The 17,497-nt window shown below is 46.2% G+C and overlaps 1 protein-coding gene across 4 annotated transcripts in view; it reads left to right on the forward strand.

Moving 5' to 3' along the window:
• Window positions 1-288: 288 nt before the first annotated feature.
• The window catches only part of PAMR1 (peptidase domain containing associated with muscle regeneration 1), a gene marked incomplete at both ends in the record, with an annotated part of 54,901 nt that continues 37,692 nt past the window's right edge, over window positions 289-17,497 (forward strand). For 3 of the 4 annotated variants that reach the window (XM_084208305.1, XM_084208306.1, XM_084208307.1), the window contains 4 exons: window positions 289-361; window positions 8,856-9,032; window positions 9,780-9,908; window positions 15,693-15,807. In XM_084208305.1, the coding sequence (XP_084064431.1) occupies window positions 289-361; window positions 8,856-9,032; window positions 9,780-9,908; window positions 15,693-15,807 (494 nt within the window). The remainder of the gene's footprint in view (window positions 362-8,855; window positions 9,033-9,779; window positions 9,909-15,692; window positions 15,808-17,497) is intronic. The other variant, XM_084208308.1, reaches the window with a different exon arrangement.

The following is a 17,497-nucleotide window of genomic DNA, read 5'->3' on the forward strand; positions in this document are numbered from 1 at the left end:
AAGCTGCTATCTCTGTTCTGAGCCCTGAGCCAATAAAGCCATCACAGAAAGGATCTGTTGCCAGAGTCCAGAAAGGGTTAAGGCAGCAGTTGGAGAGGTTTGGGGTGACGTGTGCTTCTGGACGCCTGAGAAGTCTCTTGAAGGTAGTTCCCCTCTGGTGAGGATGGGAGCGTGCTGAGGTCTGAAATCCGAGATCCCTCGCAGCCTGGAGCTGGTGAGGTCCCAGTAAAAGCTGTTTGCCTGCTTTCCCTTCCCGAGCAGTCACACCGCTGCACCGACCTGGGCAGTATGGAGCGAGCACCCTGGACACTTGTAGGACTCACCCTTCTGCAGCTCCTGCTCATCTCCTGCTTGCCAAGAGGTACTGTAAGAGAGCGTGTGTGTTCCCAGCATGGTCGAATGAGCCCCTTTCCTTCAGTGTGGTCAGAGGGGTTTGATCTCATGCGCTGTCATGGGAAGCAGAGAGATCTGCAGGGACAGCAATAATAAGAAAGAAGGGGCTCTGCTTTATGTACTTTTTTTCTTGTCAGCATGGAGCGCGTGTGTGTGTGTGTAGGTTTACCCAGGAATGATTTTCAGGCAAACTTAATAGCCTGAAAGAGAAACAACTGGCTGAATTTGTTTGCCAATGGCCATTAAGAAAAAGGTATGCAATCACTTTGCTTATTAGTCCTTTTATTTTCTCAACACTCAGTGCTACGGAAATGATGATAAAAAGAGGCATTTAAGTCTCTGAATTGTAAAGCGTAATTTGTTTAGTTTGGCAAGACGGAGATTTTCCTCTCCAGCCCCAACACCAAGAATGAAGGCAAGGGAGAAAAAAGTGAAGGAAAAAAAAGAAAACAAAACCCACACATTGTTTCCAATCTGGGATTTAGCTCTTCCAATATTATTCTCTCGAAGGGGAAGCCTTGTTAAAGCAGAACGATCTTTTTTGTACTCAAGCCCCATCCCAGTTTCTGCTGAACCAGCAAGTATTATCTTGATAAGGTTGAGCAAAAAGCATTTACTGTTGAGTGCAAATTTGCTGTAGTTATGGCCACAAACCTGGGCTGTTTACACCTGGAGGTGTCCAGACCTGCTTGCAGCAGCCAGCTGTCAGCATCGTGGGCTGCTTTCTTGGGAGCTGCAGCCTTAAGGACTGGGAGGTGAGGTGCCCTCAAGTCACCCACCCTTGAAGCTGCTGCATATTTCGGCACTGCTGACTCCTCTTACCAGGGGAGCTGTCAGATCTGCAGGCACTCAGATCTAAATGACGGTAAAGAACTGGTGTCAAGGCTGGTGCTTCAGAGGCCCCCTCAGCAGGGGCTGCAGCAGAGAGTCTGCCTGTGCAGTCCCTTCCCTGCCAAACCCTCAGGGCACAGGGAACGGGCGATGACCAGGGTCATCTGCCCTCCAGGCTGGCCACCAGCACCTGCAGCCATCCTGGGAGGCTGGCCTCCTGCCAAAGCTCCCCCTGGGTCACAAGCACAGAGAGCTTCTCCCCACCTCTGTGCCACATGCTCTGATTTGTCCCTGCAGCGGCTTGTCCCTCAGACACGTGCCACTTTGCAGGCTGGCCAGGCAAGGTGGCTCCATGGCACGGAGTGGCACAGAACTAGCCCTGCCAGCGCCAGAGCATCCCTGGGCACAGGCCGTGGCTCTCAGGCAGCTGGGTGGGCATAAACCCCTCCTGCTGCAGGGGCAGCACGTCTCTCTTGTGGCAAGAATCTGATCTGCAGAGTAATCTAGCACTGATCCCCTCGGCGGCAGTGACAAGGGCAGGCAGGAGGAAGGACAACCACGGCCAGTGAGACACAAGGGCAGTGGGGCTGTGAGCTTTGGAGGGAGGGTGCTGGCTCCCTCAACACCCGCTCCTCACACACCAGGAGCACTGTGAGAGGAGCCTGCGGGACACATGGATGTCAGCTGTCCCCTTTGCCCCCTGCCCTTCCTTGCCCTGCCTCTCCTGCCCTGCTGCTGCTGGTGGAGCAGCTGCTGGCACTTGCTTGGCACACAGCTGGCAGCATGAGGGGGCCAGGAGCCCCCTCCAGCCACAGCAGGAGAGGCTCTCAGAGGCTGGGGAGCGACTCAGAAGTGCAGTGGCCTTAACATGTCCGGGCAGGTTGGAAAATAGCGTTTTGTCTCCTCCCCACAGATGTATCCAATTTTTATCCATATTTATCACACCCAGTTGTGCAGGGTCTGCCTCGAGAGCTGGGGGCAGGAGTCAGGGCGGTCTGGGAATTTACTTTTTGGAATAAACTTGGACTGCAAGTGACTCATGTTTCCTTAAAAATATATGTGTGTTTTTGTGTGTTTCTGCATATCTAAACCCTTCCCAACCTCTCTTCCCCTCCCCCTCCAGCCTCTGTCTAGAGGAGTGAAGGCCAGATGCACTCAGACACATCCAGATGCATTCAATCTTAGCAAATGGGTTACTTCAGTTCACATGTTTAGGTTCCTAGCATGGACAAAGGGAAATAGACTTGCTTTTTATTTTAGAAAAAATGCTGGGATACTCGCTTTTGACCCTGAGGTCTCTTCAAGTAGCTCCCAGGAGTCCCTGCAAGCCTGCCAATGCCCAGGATTTTTCTCTCCAGCAGCCCTGAAGGACCCCTGACCACCAAAGGACGATGCAGTTGTCAGCAGCAGGACCTCCCTTGGGCATGTGGATGCCCCTCTCCCTCCTGCAAGAACAGGGACATGGTGAGGGGCAAACTGGAAGGAAGACCACAGGGCAGGGAGGCAAGCCATCAGCAGGGACAGAGGCTGGGCAGGCTGAGAGCATCCTCAGTCCTTGGTTAGGGCTGGACTACACACTGCATGGGAGCTGTAAGGACTAAAATTTGGGGAGGGTTGCTGCAGTCTGCGTGGACCGTTTCTATCTGGGCAACATTAACTGCAAGTCGTCAACATGTTGCAGGTCTCACACCATTACAAGAGGCAAGTCCTCAAGACAGGTCCAGCTCCACTCCTCTAGGTTTAGGACACGAGCACATTCTCATGTTATGTGGTCATGAATTAATTTCAATACTGCAGCTGCTTCTTCTCCACAGATTTCCAAACATTCTCTCTTATTGCAGAAGTCTAACATCATCAATGCTGTCCCTTACTCAAAAGTTCTGCATTCATTACCTGTTCCTGTTCCTTGTCTTGCAGCACAGAGAAGACAAAGTCTCTTCCTGATCATACTAGTATAATTTTTCTGCCCACAATAATATCCTCTGTCCCAGAGAGAATTAAAGCCTGAAGGGTGATGTAGCAATGTCTGAAGAGTCTTAACCTGGCTATTTCTTCCTGCCCCAGCTTTTCTCAAATGAAGCCACAAGGCCACAGTGCCAATAATAAGATCACAAATACCAGGTCATAAATACTGAGAAGAAACTAAAGGAGAAAGGTATTTTAAAAAGACAGTCAAATTAGTGTGCATTTATTAAGTAGGCAGATTCCACTTAGTATTTTAGATTTCCTCCTGTGTTCTTCCACTGACTTTGATTCTTTTTTAAAATAGAGATCCTTTCTTTTTGCCTCTCCCCACTTGCCACTGTGTGAAAGGACACACTAAAGGCAGGAAAGGATGCTAACTGACTCTGAAGAAGCAGCAGTCTAATTATTCAGCAAAGATCTGTGACCATAAAATAAGCACATTGAGTAAAACTAAAGCAGGGATGTATTTTAGCTCCTCTTTTAATTAGCCCAGCTGCTGAAAGAGTAATGGGTACATAATTTCTAGAGAGAAGCAAGCGGTTTTAGAGACAGCATTATCCTTTTCATCCTCTTAACACATCAAAGAGATAAACAGACATAATTTGCACAGTAGTTTATCGGAGGCAAAAAGGTTAATAAAGACCTGCATTTCCATTATTATTAAGGGTTTGGGGTACATCATTTCCCAAGAGTTCCACTGAAAGTCTCCTAAAGGGAACATCCCTCTTCCCTTCTATGGTGTCTTCCTCTTGGCCTCACTGAAATCAAATGGAGAATTTTACTATTCATCACAATGGAGCCCCAGTTTCATCCAGTGCTGCACTCAGAGCATTTCCTGTTGCCAATGTCCACACACCTGATGGCTGTGGGGTGAGGCCCCGCTTGCATATCTGTGCAGTGGCAGTAGAGCCAAGTAAGAAAAGAGCAGAAAAATGAGATGGACCTAAAGAAAGTGTAAGCTGCTACTAAGTTTCATTTCTGTTGAAGCTGTCTTTTCTTTAATGAGAAGTTAAAGAATCCTTTTCAGAATTATTACACTGCCAAACATTCCCTACTAACAGCCTTAAGACATTGTTCCTTCAAATTCAACTGCTTGTCTCTTCAAGACAGTAGTTGCTGTTGAGAAGAATGTTGAAAAATAAAGATGAAATCAAACACAAAGGGGCATGTTCTCATCAGTGCAACACAAACTGGTTAAATAATCACCTCAAAAAGTCATCCTCTATGGACTCAAATTCCAGAGATGTATCTATCTGTTTGTATCTGGTCTTACTTACACTGTACTGTTACTGCAAATGGCACTTTTCAAAGCAATTTGAAATAATATTTCTTTGAGCTTAAGCAGTGTTTGCCAATGTACTGATAGACAAACTGAGACATTGAAGGAAAATTTTTGCAGGATAACAGAATGGACTTGTAGCATAAGAAGTTCCCTTCAAGGACAGATATGGCAAACTGGTTTTTTGCTCAATCTGATCCCTCCACATAGCAGCTACTGTCAGCACAAATACAGGGATGGGAATGGGAAGTCAGGGAGAAGAGGGAGAAAAATGTCCCATCTCAGCAGCAGCAAGGGCTTATATCAGCTTAAAATGACTGTACTCTAAAAAAATCCTCATTCTTTTAAAGAAGTGGAAGACACAAGAAATAATCGGCATAATTGGACTTGCTTCAATTCACCTTACTTCTTAGCTACACAGTTTTCCCAGCTCTCAGATCTTTGGAGCAGAAATCCCTTTCCATCTAGAGAGGTATCTATGATATACAAATTCACTATGGCAAAAGATGAGTCAGCTGATGAGCGGCCTGACCCACCCCTGAGGCAACAATGTGCTTGTGAATCTCTTCCTGAATCACCAAAGCTTTAAGCCTGATCTCAGCCCTGGGCATGAGGGGAGGCAGCAGCATCACCGAGGGGAATTGTTGGACTGACACTGCCAACAAGGAGAACATTGTCTGGGAGTATTGCCTCCAACTGCTGTCCCACAAAATCCATCACTGACAGCCTCTAGGATCTGACTGCTGTAGGGATTAGGAGGTCTGGCTAGGTGCAGATGTAGGTAGCAAGCATGACTGCACTGCCATCTGAACCTGAAAATGTTGATCTCCCACGCCACAGTCCTGCTCAGGCTGGACCCAAAGCATAGGTGAAGTGCTGTGTTGGGCTGTGCCAGGCTCCTGAGCCAAGCAGGTCTTCCCTTCAGCACATGCCCTGGACATTTGTGTGCTTTCCCAGCACAGGCATTTCTTGCATGGTTTCCATGGTCTTGAGCTGCTTCCATGTGAGCTGTTTATGCCTGGATTTAATGGGCTTTTCTTCCATCATTAAAATCTCATAAATTAATCCACTGTTTATTTGCCTGTCCAGAGTCTTGTTTGTTCTTTGCAGTTAAATATTTTGTATGGGTTGTCAAGCAGCTTCTTCCGGCTTGTCCCAAAATCAAAGACACAGTCACTGCCTGCAAGCCAGACTGCCTGCTTTGGAAGATTATCAAAGTAAAGCTCACAAAACACCCCACAATTATCTCTGCCACAGCTGGCCGAGGCCCTGCTTTCAGCATTTTACTCAGTCAATAAATCTTCCCCCACTTTTCTCTGCCTCACTCTCCTCTGTTTTGCGGTAATGATGGCCAAGTGTGTGTGTGGGAGCTGCCAGTGGCTGCCCATCCCCAAACACACACGGGGGAGCAGGGTTATGCCTCTGCCTCCCTGGAGCACAGGCTGAGCTCAGCCACACAAACAAACATTGCTTACACACATAAGTGACTCTCTGCATATCCCTCTTAAACTTCTGAGGCAAAGGTTTTATTTGCCTTTTTTTTTCAGTAGCCCCGAGATAAAACAAAAGAGATCCTTTTGCTATTAAAGGGATGCATAAACTCTTCAATCATATTTCTTTCAAGATAGCTTCTACAGAACCTCAAAATAATAGATTCCATGATTTCCGTGAAGAAAATCCTAGAAGGGCCACTTAAAAAAATCTCAAATCCACATATTTCCTTGTCAAGGCTGTATAAATTGCTCAAACTGCAGAAAATGAGAACCTGAAAGGGAATTAAATTGTCAGCAAGTCAAAAGATATTTTTTTTAAAACATTTTCATTGTCTAAGCTGAGACAAAAGAAGCGAGCAAAAAGCATTTCTAGGTGGCAGCAAGTATATTTCTACAATTTTTTAGGACCAAGATCAGCTGCTCCCATCTTAACACTAAATATCTCCTCAAGGTCAACTTATTCTACAAATGCACACATTTGATCCACCAAGAATAAGTGTGGCCTCTGCTTTTTGGCTCTGTTGTGTAAACAAGCTCGACATATGAAAAGAAATATTCATGTGCACATATTCACACTCTCTACTTACATGCAAATACATATGTAATATTTTAGGGAAGAATAGAGTAATTTAGGTTGAAAGGGACCTCTGGATGTCACATGGTCCAGCCCATCTCTCGGTGATAACTTGAAATTTGTGTTGCTCACAGCCTTACCTTGTCAGGATGTGAGCTCCTGCAAGGATGGAGACATTCCTTTGTCACCCCAATGTAGGTTTGCCTGTCAATATTTGGATCATTTTACAGTCAGAAAGTTCTCCTGAATAATATATCCATTTATTAATAGGCTTTAGCAAGCTTGAGATAAATTACATTTCTATCTTGAGTTAGAAAAAAATGAAAATTTGAAGGATGCTTTACAAAGGCTCTGAGTGTTGGGTAGTTATTTATTAGTCAGACTTTAAAGAGTACTGCTTCAGGAAGGAGAGAGACCCCCACCCCATACACCAGAGACACAGCTACTGTCTGACTTGCATGGTGAGATGTATCAAACTGAGTGTCAGTTCCATGGAGATAATTAGACGTGTGTAATTAATTTTCTCTGGAATACGAATCAGATACAATTCATAGATAAAAGGCTTAATTAAAAGGGAATAATAGCCATAGGTTAGGAAGCCCCAGCCTGGCCGGATGATTGACTGCCATTCTGGAAATTAGAAGGCATGAGTTTAATTCCTGACTCTACCATTGTTTTTCCCTGGGACCTTGAGCAAAGTCACTTCACCTCCCTTGTGCTTCATTTTCCTATCTGGAAAAAGAACTTTGTCAAGATCTACAGGCAAAAGGGTCTATAACTGCTGAACAATAAGATTATTTCAATGCAAGATTCCACTACTGGAATAAAAAAAATACAGAATCTTATTGGATGGAAGGAACAGCTTTTTCTTTTTGGAATGATTATAGGGGCAGAGAGGGGGGATGGAAAGGTTTCAGCACAAACAGCAGCCTCTTTCCTTAGAGCAGCAGCGGACTCTCCCTGGTCGGTACGCTAGACACAAGGGAAAGGCTCGGTTCTGAGGAGCACAAAGGGCTGCATTTCATTTCCCAGCCAAAGGGGAATTAAAAACAAAAAAAAGGAACAAGCAGTTTGGTGGTCCTTTTTAATGGAGTCAGTAAAAATCATTAGGGGAGAAGATAGGCTTCCAGCAACCAGGCTTCATGAGGTCATGGAGAGTCAAGTGAGACAGAGCAGCAAGGCTCAGTGGTAGGGAGCTCCAGCAGGCACAGTAATTAGGTTATCAGTGACAATGAAACAAAAAAACAGTTGTGCGAGAAGGGAGACAGGTACAGGCATGGATGGGAATGTTTCACCTTAGAGATATATGGCTTGTTTCATGACAAGGCAACCCTGTTACTCAGAGTTTAATACACAAGGAAAAAGGTTGTTACCTAACCACAATTAAAAAAAAAAGAAAGAAAAAAGAGGAGGATAGAAGGGGGAAAAAAGAGCTAGTCTCATTAAGTTTCCTTCATGTCTCATCTTTCTAGTCTGCTCTCTCTTTTTACTATCAAACTCCATGAAAGCAATCATCAGGGCTGTCAGCTGCTTAGAAGGCATGCTGACAGCTCTGTGCACTCCTTGGATCTCTCTTTGTAGAATTTAGACAGCACAGTGGCAGGGAAAGACAGGATCTGCACTTATTGCGGCAGTCCTGAGTCACAGTCTGAGGTTGTTTCTTAAAAGGGTACTTCCAGCATAGATTAGATAGCATATGAGGTTATGCTAAATAATAGAGAGATGCTACCATACTAGAAATGCCAGGCAAAACCAACCTTTAAAAATAACAAAAAATCTTGTTTCCTTTGGCAGTGAAGTCAAATGTAACAACATGTGCTTCTGGGTGATAATAGGGAGTGAAACCAACTAAAATCCAGCTTTAAAAGTGGCCTTTCCTGGTGGGCCCCCTAGTTTTCAAGAATAGCAAATTCACAAGCAGAAATACAACCAAAACATGCTATCATAGTTTAAGTAATCTATACTATAGATGATGCTTTAAATCAGTCCTGCAATCTGAAGAAACTTTTTCATGTGATATCATCCTCTGTGTTTTTGAAAGCTATTTTTCTCACTGCAGAAGTGGGAAGGCATTGCAGAGAAAATGAACATTTTCCTTCCCTCTGGTCTGTTTGCTTCCTCTGGCTGGCACTATGAAACTCCTGTGTGTTCCTTAGATATGCAAACCAGGCTGACATTTCAGGTGCTTGTTGCCACACAGTTTGGGTGTTTATGGGCTGAAGACCTTGGCCAGCCTCATGGCATCCATGGACAATAGATCCTGCCAGTCCTCATCAGATAATGGATTGTTTCCATGTGTCCTCCTCCCCATTCTCTGCAGAGTACACAGTGATCAATGAAGACTGCCCAGGAGCCGAGTGGAATATCATGTGTCGGGAATGCTGTGAGTACGACCAAATCGAGTGCATCTGCCCAGGACAGAAAGAAAGAGTGGGCTACACCATTCCCTGCTGCAGGAACGAGGAGAATGAGTGTGACTCCTGTTTAATCCACCCAGGTATGTTTGTGGCCATGCTGTGCTCACACCAAATCTTTGGCCAAAGCATTATGGCAGATGCTGGGCAGGGCGGTGGTGAACAAGCACATCTCACTGAGGCATGGGATTGTCCTGCATTTCTTCAGGAATTTCATCTGCCAGCTGACAGCAGAAAGACACTTGGCAAGGTTCCCCAAAGCAGGTAGCATCACTGGCCAAAAACCCCAACACTTCCTACTAGCAGCGTTGCCAGGATGTCTTGGGCAGGCTTGGAAGCTGCCAAAGGGTGACACTATTGCTGGCTTCACACCAGGAGTGTTTTTATGGGTATTCTTGGTTGATTTGCATCCCCAAAGCAAAAAAGGAGAGATAACTTGGAAGTCCCACAAGCAAGGAGGAAAAAGAAAAGTGAAGGGTGATAGGAGGAGAGAGCAGGAGGAGGTAGGACCAGTTTAGAAGTCATTAGAATCATTTAGGCTGGGCCCAAGTGGCATCAGCACACACATTCAGACTCCTGAGAGAGGCGTTTACAGTTGGAGCAACGAGATTTAGAGGTTTGGGCAAGTCAGACCAGGAGCTTGGTTCCAAATCTCGGTCTGAGCTGCCTAGGGCGTGGAGGTTGGGTATGGTTCCCAGTGGGAAAGCTGTCAGCACCTCTGCAGTCATTAATGTCATTGGCATTTTCTGTGGAAAAGACAAAGAGGCTGCTCCTCTTCCCGCAGGACAATCCACCTTGGCTTTCATCTAACGCAGTGGCTCTCTTTTTAGGCTGCACCATCTTTGAGAACTGCAAGTCCTGTCGCAATGGCTCCTGGGGAGGGACGCTTGACGACTTCTACATCAAGGGAATCTACTGTGCAGAGTGCAGAGCCGGCTGGTACGGAGGGGACTGCATGAGTAAGTGTCCTGCACGGGCAGGGAGGGATGTCAGGGACAGGGAGTGGTGGCACAGAGCCAGAGCCATGCTGAGCCTTTCCAGCTATTCCTGTACAGTGACTCTTGCAAAGGGCACAAGCAGAAGGCAAACACAACCAGGCAGTAAGCAGATCTACAGCTGGGGAAAAAGCTTCTCTCCCAGTGCCTGTCTGAGAGGAATTGGACTGGGACTCATGTCATGGTGGGTTAGAACCCTACTAAATGTCTGTTTGGGTTTGGTTTATTTTAAAACTTTAACTACCGTGACTCCAGAAATCTTCTGTAATCTGCATTTCTTGGGCATATGTCATCATAGTCCCTGAGCATAAGCATAAACATTTACAAGGGCAACAGCTTTATCAAAGAGCTTACCCTCTGTCCTCCTTCAAGCCCTGCCAGCCCCAAGGATATCCCAGTGCTTCCTTCCTCTGCCACACATCTTCAACACGCTTCAAGGTGCCTCTAGAAAACACTGTCTTGCAACTTCTGATTATGTCACAACAACGAGTTGTTTCAGGCCCTGGTAGCAATATCTAAAGGTTTTGTACCTGACAGGGTACAAAAGCTCCTGCTTTTTAGTTTTGCTAAGTTGTAAATCCCAATTCTGTCTTTCAATAGTAAATTCCATCAGCTAACTGCATAATGTTTAAGACTGGTATTTCCTTCACGAATTTCCCACCAGTGAAGGCAAAGCTCACTTTCAATTTTTATTGACTGTCTCTCTGTTCATCTTTTGCTGGAATGGATAAAAGCAGAGTCTGCTTTCCCTACTCTGTTCTGTCCATTGTGCTATATACCTTAGGCTTGTGTCCTCTTAGTCATTGATTTTAAAACAACATTTAACTTGCTTTCCCAACACTGCCCATGACCATTCAGGAGGTGAAAGCATATAAAATAAATCATTGCTTCAAATAGCAGAATGTGGGGAATCAACATGTTTCAGCAACAGAGCTATCTCAACCTTGAGGCTTTGGAAGTTGATCAACTGAGGCCCCTGCCATTTACAGTGTGATTTCTGAGAACATTTTAAAGTCCCATTCTCTCTAGGTGCACGCTAGAGCTTCTCTAGAATTTTCTTTAAAAGAAGAGCCAAGAAAGAGTCATTAACTCATCTTATTTTTCGTCCATCTGCCTGAATATATTGGTTGTCTACAGTATATTTCAGTTTATTCTTTCCACTTGTATTGAAGCAAACACACCTTCACACAGAGGTCTATTTGGATACTTTTGCCGTACTGAGATTTTGGGCAGCTTTGTTTTATAATGTTTTTCTTACAACTTGCTCTTTAAAGGGAAGCAGGGTGACACTCAGGCTGTGCTCTCTTTCATGTAGTTCTGTGGTACTTGAGAGGTGGGCTAGGAAAGTTAACAGTGCTGTTGTCTCTTCCACTCTTAAAGTGGGGACACAGGATAGTTGTGATGCCAGCACATCCTGAGCTCCCCTTTTGTGGCTATCTCAATTTGGCCTTGATGGTAGGCTCAGGCATGGAGAAACCCGCATATCTGGAAAGCAGCCCATAACCATGATGGGTGCCGGACTGCGCCTCCCAGCGCTGTGGCTTTGGGTCTGGAGGGTGGCCAGCAAGCAGCCTTGGAATGCCAGCAGGCACAGGCTGCTGGAGCCGTGGATGTGCTAACACACCCCGGCCGGGAGAGCACAGGAGGAGCCACCTCTCTTTGGTACCTGCATACGGCAACACAGGTGAAACTTTGCAGCCAGCCCGCGGTGCCTCGCCAGCAGCAGAGGGCCAGGAAATCCCAGGATTACAAAGAAGCGCCAGCGCGGTAATAGCGGGCCGCACAAAATCTGCCGGCTTCGTCCTACACTGCCAACGCCAGCGCTGCCGGGGCACGGCGCGGGCGGGCGGCGGCTCCCGCCGGGAGCGCCGGGCTCTGTCTCCCTCTCGCGGGGCCGGCGGGCGCTGCCACCGTGCCGCGGCTCCCGGGCCGGGCCGGCCGGGAGGGTGAGCGCCGCCCCGGCCGCATCCCTGTGCTGCCGGGCCGTGCTGAGGCCGCGCCGCGGGCACGGCACGCCCGGCCCGGCGGGCACTGCAGGCCCCGCCGCACGGGCGGTAGGGGGCGGCCGGGGGCCCGCGGGAGGCCGCGCCGTGAGGCCCCGCCGTGAGGCCCCGGCCATGCCGCGGGACGGACGCCAGGCGGGGAGCGCGGGGGTGCGGGGGATCTGCGGGCAGGATCGGTGCCTATTGATACTGTAGGCGGCGGGGGGAGCTGCGTGGCACGGGCTGGGTACCTCCGGGAGAACAATGAGGCCTGGCCCCCGGCAGCGCTCCAGCCACTGAGTGCATTCGCCAGCGCACGGTGAGCCCCGAGATTTGTGGGAGCTGCCAGCTAAAGTAATGATGATAGAGGGCCATGGCAAGGAAGAAGTACCAGGGTATGGCCCGTGGGTCTATCAGGTTTGTGGTATCTGCTGGCATAGCTGGAAGCATGGCTGTGGCTGAAAACCCACCAAAGGATACCAGATCATTTGGTAAAATGATGAATAGGGTAGGCCAAAGAAGTGCTATTAGGAAATAAGCACACTGACTAGATTTAATTGGGTGCTAGGATATTTCCTAATGGGGCTTCTCTTGGATTGAATCATCATGCCCAAGAAGCACATCAGGCTCTAAAACCAGAAGAAAACCAGCCCTGCAGAACCCTTTCCTCTGTACCCTGAACTCCAGCAGTTTTTGCCAACCCCAAGTTGTAATGTCACTTCAAGGCACATGCTCCATCAGAGCAGGGGAGAAAGTGGTGTTTTCTAACTGCTGTTCTCAGCTCTGCTGTCTACATGTGGACCCTGTGCCAGACAAGAGAACTTGTACCTTTTGAAACTTTCTGAACATTACGGTTTCACATATTGGTGGTCAACAACCAACAGAAAGCAGCAAGTTGTGACAAGTGACAGCTGCCTTCCCATATCAGCCTGTTTCTGAATAGCAGAAACTTTTCTACTGTCTTTCTCCTCTGTTCAGTCATCTTGACTGTTGAAGGAGCGTCACATCTGAGATGCAGCACTCAAACAGAAGATAATGAGTTCTTACCAAAGGTCGTCTCAGGACCTCTCCCTCCATCAACACACAGGTCTCTGTGGGCTACAACTCAGAGGTCTCCTGAATTTTTTCATTCTCTGTTTGTAACAAGCCTTGGAGGAAATCTTACTGTGGCCCTGAAAGCTGCCTTTTTTTCAGGAACAGGAACGGAACAAGGATGTTGATACTCTGCCAAAGTGGTTTATTTTTTTGTAAATGAGGCAGAATTTGCCAGCATTTGTGTTTATGATGTAAATTATTTTTGAGGGCTTTCCAGGTCTCCTGCAGATTTAGAATAGGAAGAGAAAAGACTCCTTTTGATCAACATATGATTGAACTGTTGGTCTCGGGAGTCAGCCTGACTTCTGCTAGAAGTGCTGGAGATTAAAGAACGCAGATTTGATGTGATCGCTAAGGTGCTTCGTGCAGAGAAGGGTGGGAGCAAACCTGAGAGCATTCTTTTGGAGAGGGTCTCTGAATGGCTCCTCTTTAGTCTCTGGACCACCTGCTTTGCTGGCCAAACCTACTTCCTCGGCGCCAGTGTTCAGAGAGTTCAGGCTGTACCATGGCAAACAGAGAAGTGTGTTTAGTATGCCGTGCATACAAGTATCTCTTTGCACCAGTTCTTTGGCTTTCCTTTGTTAAAGGCATCGAAAACTCAAAAGCCCTTCAGGACGAAAGGGAAACTTTCTTTGAGGTGGTCCAAGCCCCCTGTCAAACCCTCTGAAGATTTCTAGCAGCTTTGTCTCAGGTTGTTTTTGAGGCAGGAGCCAATGGCAGCACAAGGGCCTGTTTCTTGCTGTGGGAAGGAGCATTATCATTTTCACCACAGCAGATCCTGCTGTACTCGTTGAATCCTAATGTGGTTGCTGGGCACACTCATTAATCCTCGCCTTTTACAGAGGGAACTGAGCAAGCCACAGAAGAGGATGAAACACTTTTGAGGAACTCTTCTGAGCAGGATTTCTGTTTCCTTGGGTCCTGCTTAATTAAGGGTAACCCAGGGTAAATGAACAAAGGGTATTTCATTTGAGCAACACTTTCTTAAGAAGAAAGAGGAGGAATTGACCTGCAGTCTTCATGTTTCCCCATAGACCAGATGCAGCAGGATTGATTTCCAGACACTATGATCAATGGGAACCACAGATGCTCAGTACTTCACCAAATCAGGTCACTGTCACCCTTTCTCCCTCGGGAAGGAAGGGCCCGGAGGCGAGTGTTAAAACCCTCTGTTTCAGTAGGAAACATTCATCCTGGGTTACTGGTTAAAAGCTTAGGGTTTCTCTAGGGAAACAGATGGAAGCAGCAGAGCTTTCTCTCAGACTGAAGAGGTAAAAAGAAGTGAGAGAATTGCTGTGGAGGTCTTTTGGGTCATTCAACTTTTTGCTTATCCTTATCTGTGGTGCGTAGGGTCTCCTAATTAGGTGACGCTGTTAGACTGAATTGCAATTTTTGGCTTACAGATACAGCCTCATACTCCAGCAAAGCAACAGAAGGTTTACCAGGGGAGGTAGTCATGTGCAAGACATGTACAAGAAAGATGCAGTCAGGAAAGAAGAATTTAAAAATTAGCTCTGTCTGATACATAGTGACTTAACTGTGCATTTTGCTAGGATGTGCATGTGCAGATCACAGTAAGCTCTGAAAAAATTACTAAACAACTTTGCATCTTCCACAGAGGAAAATATAATTAGCCATATTTTATAGCTGGGGAAAAGGGAGAGGTTACTGAAGGTGAGAGAACTCTCTGGGCTAAAAATGTTCAGCATTCAAGATGAGGAATTAGGACAACTATCCCTGGACAGATGCCTAGGGACAGCTGCAGGATTGTCATGAAAAGATATTGCTCCCCCGGTGTGACCTTGTCTGCTGTTTGTTCAGCTCATTGTCCTCTGATGGTTTTCTTAGATTGGGCACTAATGACTGGAGCACTTCATCTTACCCTGTTGGTGCTGAAATACATTCCATAGTATGGTGAAAAACTGAGAGCAGCACAGGCAGAGTGGAACAAGACTAGAGGAAGGATAAGAATGAACCTGAAAGAAGAGATAAGGACTGTATATTCTATATGTGTCACACTGAGTCATCAGTGTCACGCTGATGATAGAGGAGCTGTGATGTTTATATATCTTCATTGGCATGGTGGCATTAACATGCAAGGATGATGTAGTGAATCCTGAGGACAAGCTTGTCTTCTACAAATATATCAGCTCTTTTTCCTCCTAGAGTCTCCTTATGAGGGACTAGCAACCATGACGTTGGGTGCTACAGATTTCTTGTCTCATTCTTTTGCTTGAGCTAATTCAGGTGTTCATTGTGGTTTTGTCACTTTCCTACCAGTTTCCTCGGTTTCAGTGGTTGCAAGTGTCAGCATGGGCTCCATTAAAACTGTTCTGAGCTGGAGCATCAGCCAGGTGTGTAGGTGGGCTAATTAACAGAGAGGCAAAAGCTGCAAGAAATGGTTTCATGAAGTTGCATTGCAAACCAGGGAGAAGCAATCAACTACAATTTTCCCAGGGGTACTCTTAGCCTAGACAATACTCCAATGTAGTCATAACTCTTTACAACCATTGTGGGGCCATCCCAGTATTTTATACACTGCCTTGTAAGAAAGAGTGGATCTTCCTAAGCCATCCTGTCATCTCCTTCTAATGTTATTTCCACGTATATTTTCTTCAAATGTCTCTTGAAGGTCCTTCACACAATTTTTTTTCTTCTTTTTTCTCCCCAGGGTGTGGGCAGGTTCTTCGGGCTTCCAGAGGTCAGATTTTGCTGGAGGGTTACCCACTGAATGCACGATGTGAATGGACTATCCATGTTCAAGCTGGATTTAACATTGAGTTAAGGTGGGTCCTACTGACTTTTAGCCAGCTCTGATTTCAGGTGGACATTGGGGTGTGTGGGTAACCAAGAGTCAAAGAAGGTCAGCAGCTGTGAGCCCTGGGGCAGTGAAGGTATAGCAACCACTTTGCATTTTTCCACAGCTCTTTCCCCTGGTCTGGCTTGTGATGGACAGGCTCTGGACAAATCAGTGCTGTTCTTTCAATTCCTGTTAAGGACAGATGGATGCTGAGGAGAGTTTCTCAGGCATTGGGCACAATGTGTCTCTTTAGAGGTGTTTTCAAGACTTTGACAGCAAAGCACCCAATATTTTCTGAACTAAGCTGTACCAGGCTGAACTAAGGCATTCTTTGAAGAAAAGATATAAGAATGTTTTAATATAATGTCTCAGGCAAGGAAAGAGTTGCCCATGAGTCCTGCCTTGTATTTAGCCTTCATTTTCCCTCTCTTTTTTTTTTTTTTCACTTTTTTCACCAACCCTGTTTTCCATCAGCCTCAGTTATTCCTCTCACCATTCCTATACTTGGAGGATGTGATTGATTCTCCTGCAAGTCACAGAAACACAGAATTAACTAGGTTGGAAAAGACCTTTGAGAAGATCAAGTCCAGCCTGTGACCAAACTCTACTTTATCCACTAAATCATGACACTCAGTGCCACATCCAGTCTTTTTTTAAACACCTTCAGGGATGGTGACTCCACCATCTCCCTGAGCAGCCCATTCCAATGCCCCATCACTCGTTCAGTGCTTAATTTTTTCCTAATGTCTAGCCTAAACTTCCACTCACACAGCCTAAGACTGTGTCCTATTGTCCTGTCATCGCTCTTGTGAGCTGTGTATGCTTGAACCTGTTAACTACCCCCTAATGACTCAAGCTCACAGTTCCTGCCTAGTGCAGGAGATCCTCTTGTTGGGGTAATTAGTAGTATTTCCAAATGTGCACAGCAGGGTGCTCGCACATGGAGTAGGAAATATGGCAGGGGATGGAATTCCAAACACACTTGCTAATATAATAAAAATAATAGCTTAACCCTTCACATCAATATTTCACCGACTTTGGAGCCCAGGCAAAAGAACTATGCTAGATACATAAACAGTTAAAATACATTTAAACAGTTTAAATATGTTTGAAGAGACACTTAATGGGAGGAAGAACAACAAATAGTTGAAAAGAAGAGCTTGTGGTTATCCCACACTAATGCACTTTTTTCAGACCTGCAAATGCAAGCCTATTGTGTAGTTATGAGCTGTTATTGCCTAGATAGCATTGTGTAGAAGACACAGGAAGAATGCTGTGAGGAAGAGTTTTCTGTTCACATGACACAACTTTGCATCACTGTCAGTCAGCATGGAATGTACCTGCCTTCTTTTTAAGAGATGTTGTTGGTGAGGTGTATGATTTGCACAGCACAGGCATAGGGAGGTGATATTTTTCTACATTTCTGAAAAGGGCTTTGTCAATTGGGAGGATTAAAAAATGCTTCAGGAGCTACAGGTGTTACCCTTCATTGTTGTGGGGATGGATGTGTGTGTGAGAGTGGAAATGGATTCTGTGCATGCACATAACTGTTGAATACACTCTGGATGAAGTGTTAACAGCCAGATGGCATCAGGCACAAGATGCAAGAAAGGGACCAGAGGTTATTTTAACAAAGAACACTATATTGAAGAGCAGAACTTGCTGTGGCTGCACGA

Source organism: Fringilla coelebs, assembly GCF_963513975.1.
Source record: "Fringilla coelebs genome assembly, chromosome: 6".
NCBI lineage: Eukaryota > Metazoa > Chordata > Aves > Passeriformes > Fringillidae > Fringilla > Fringilla coelebs.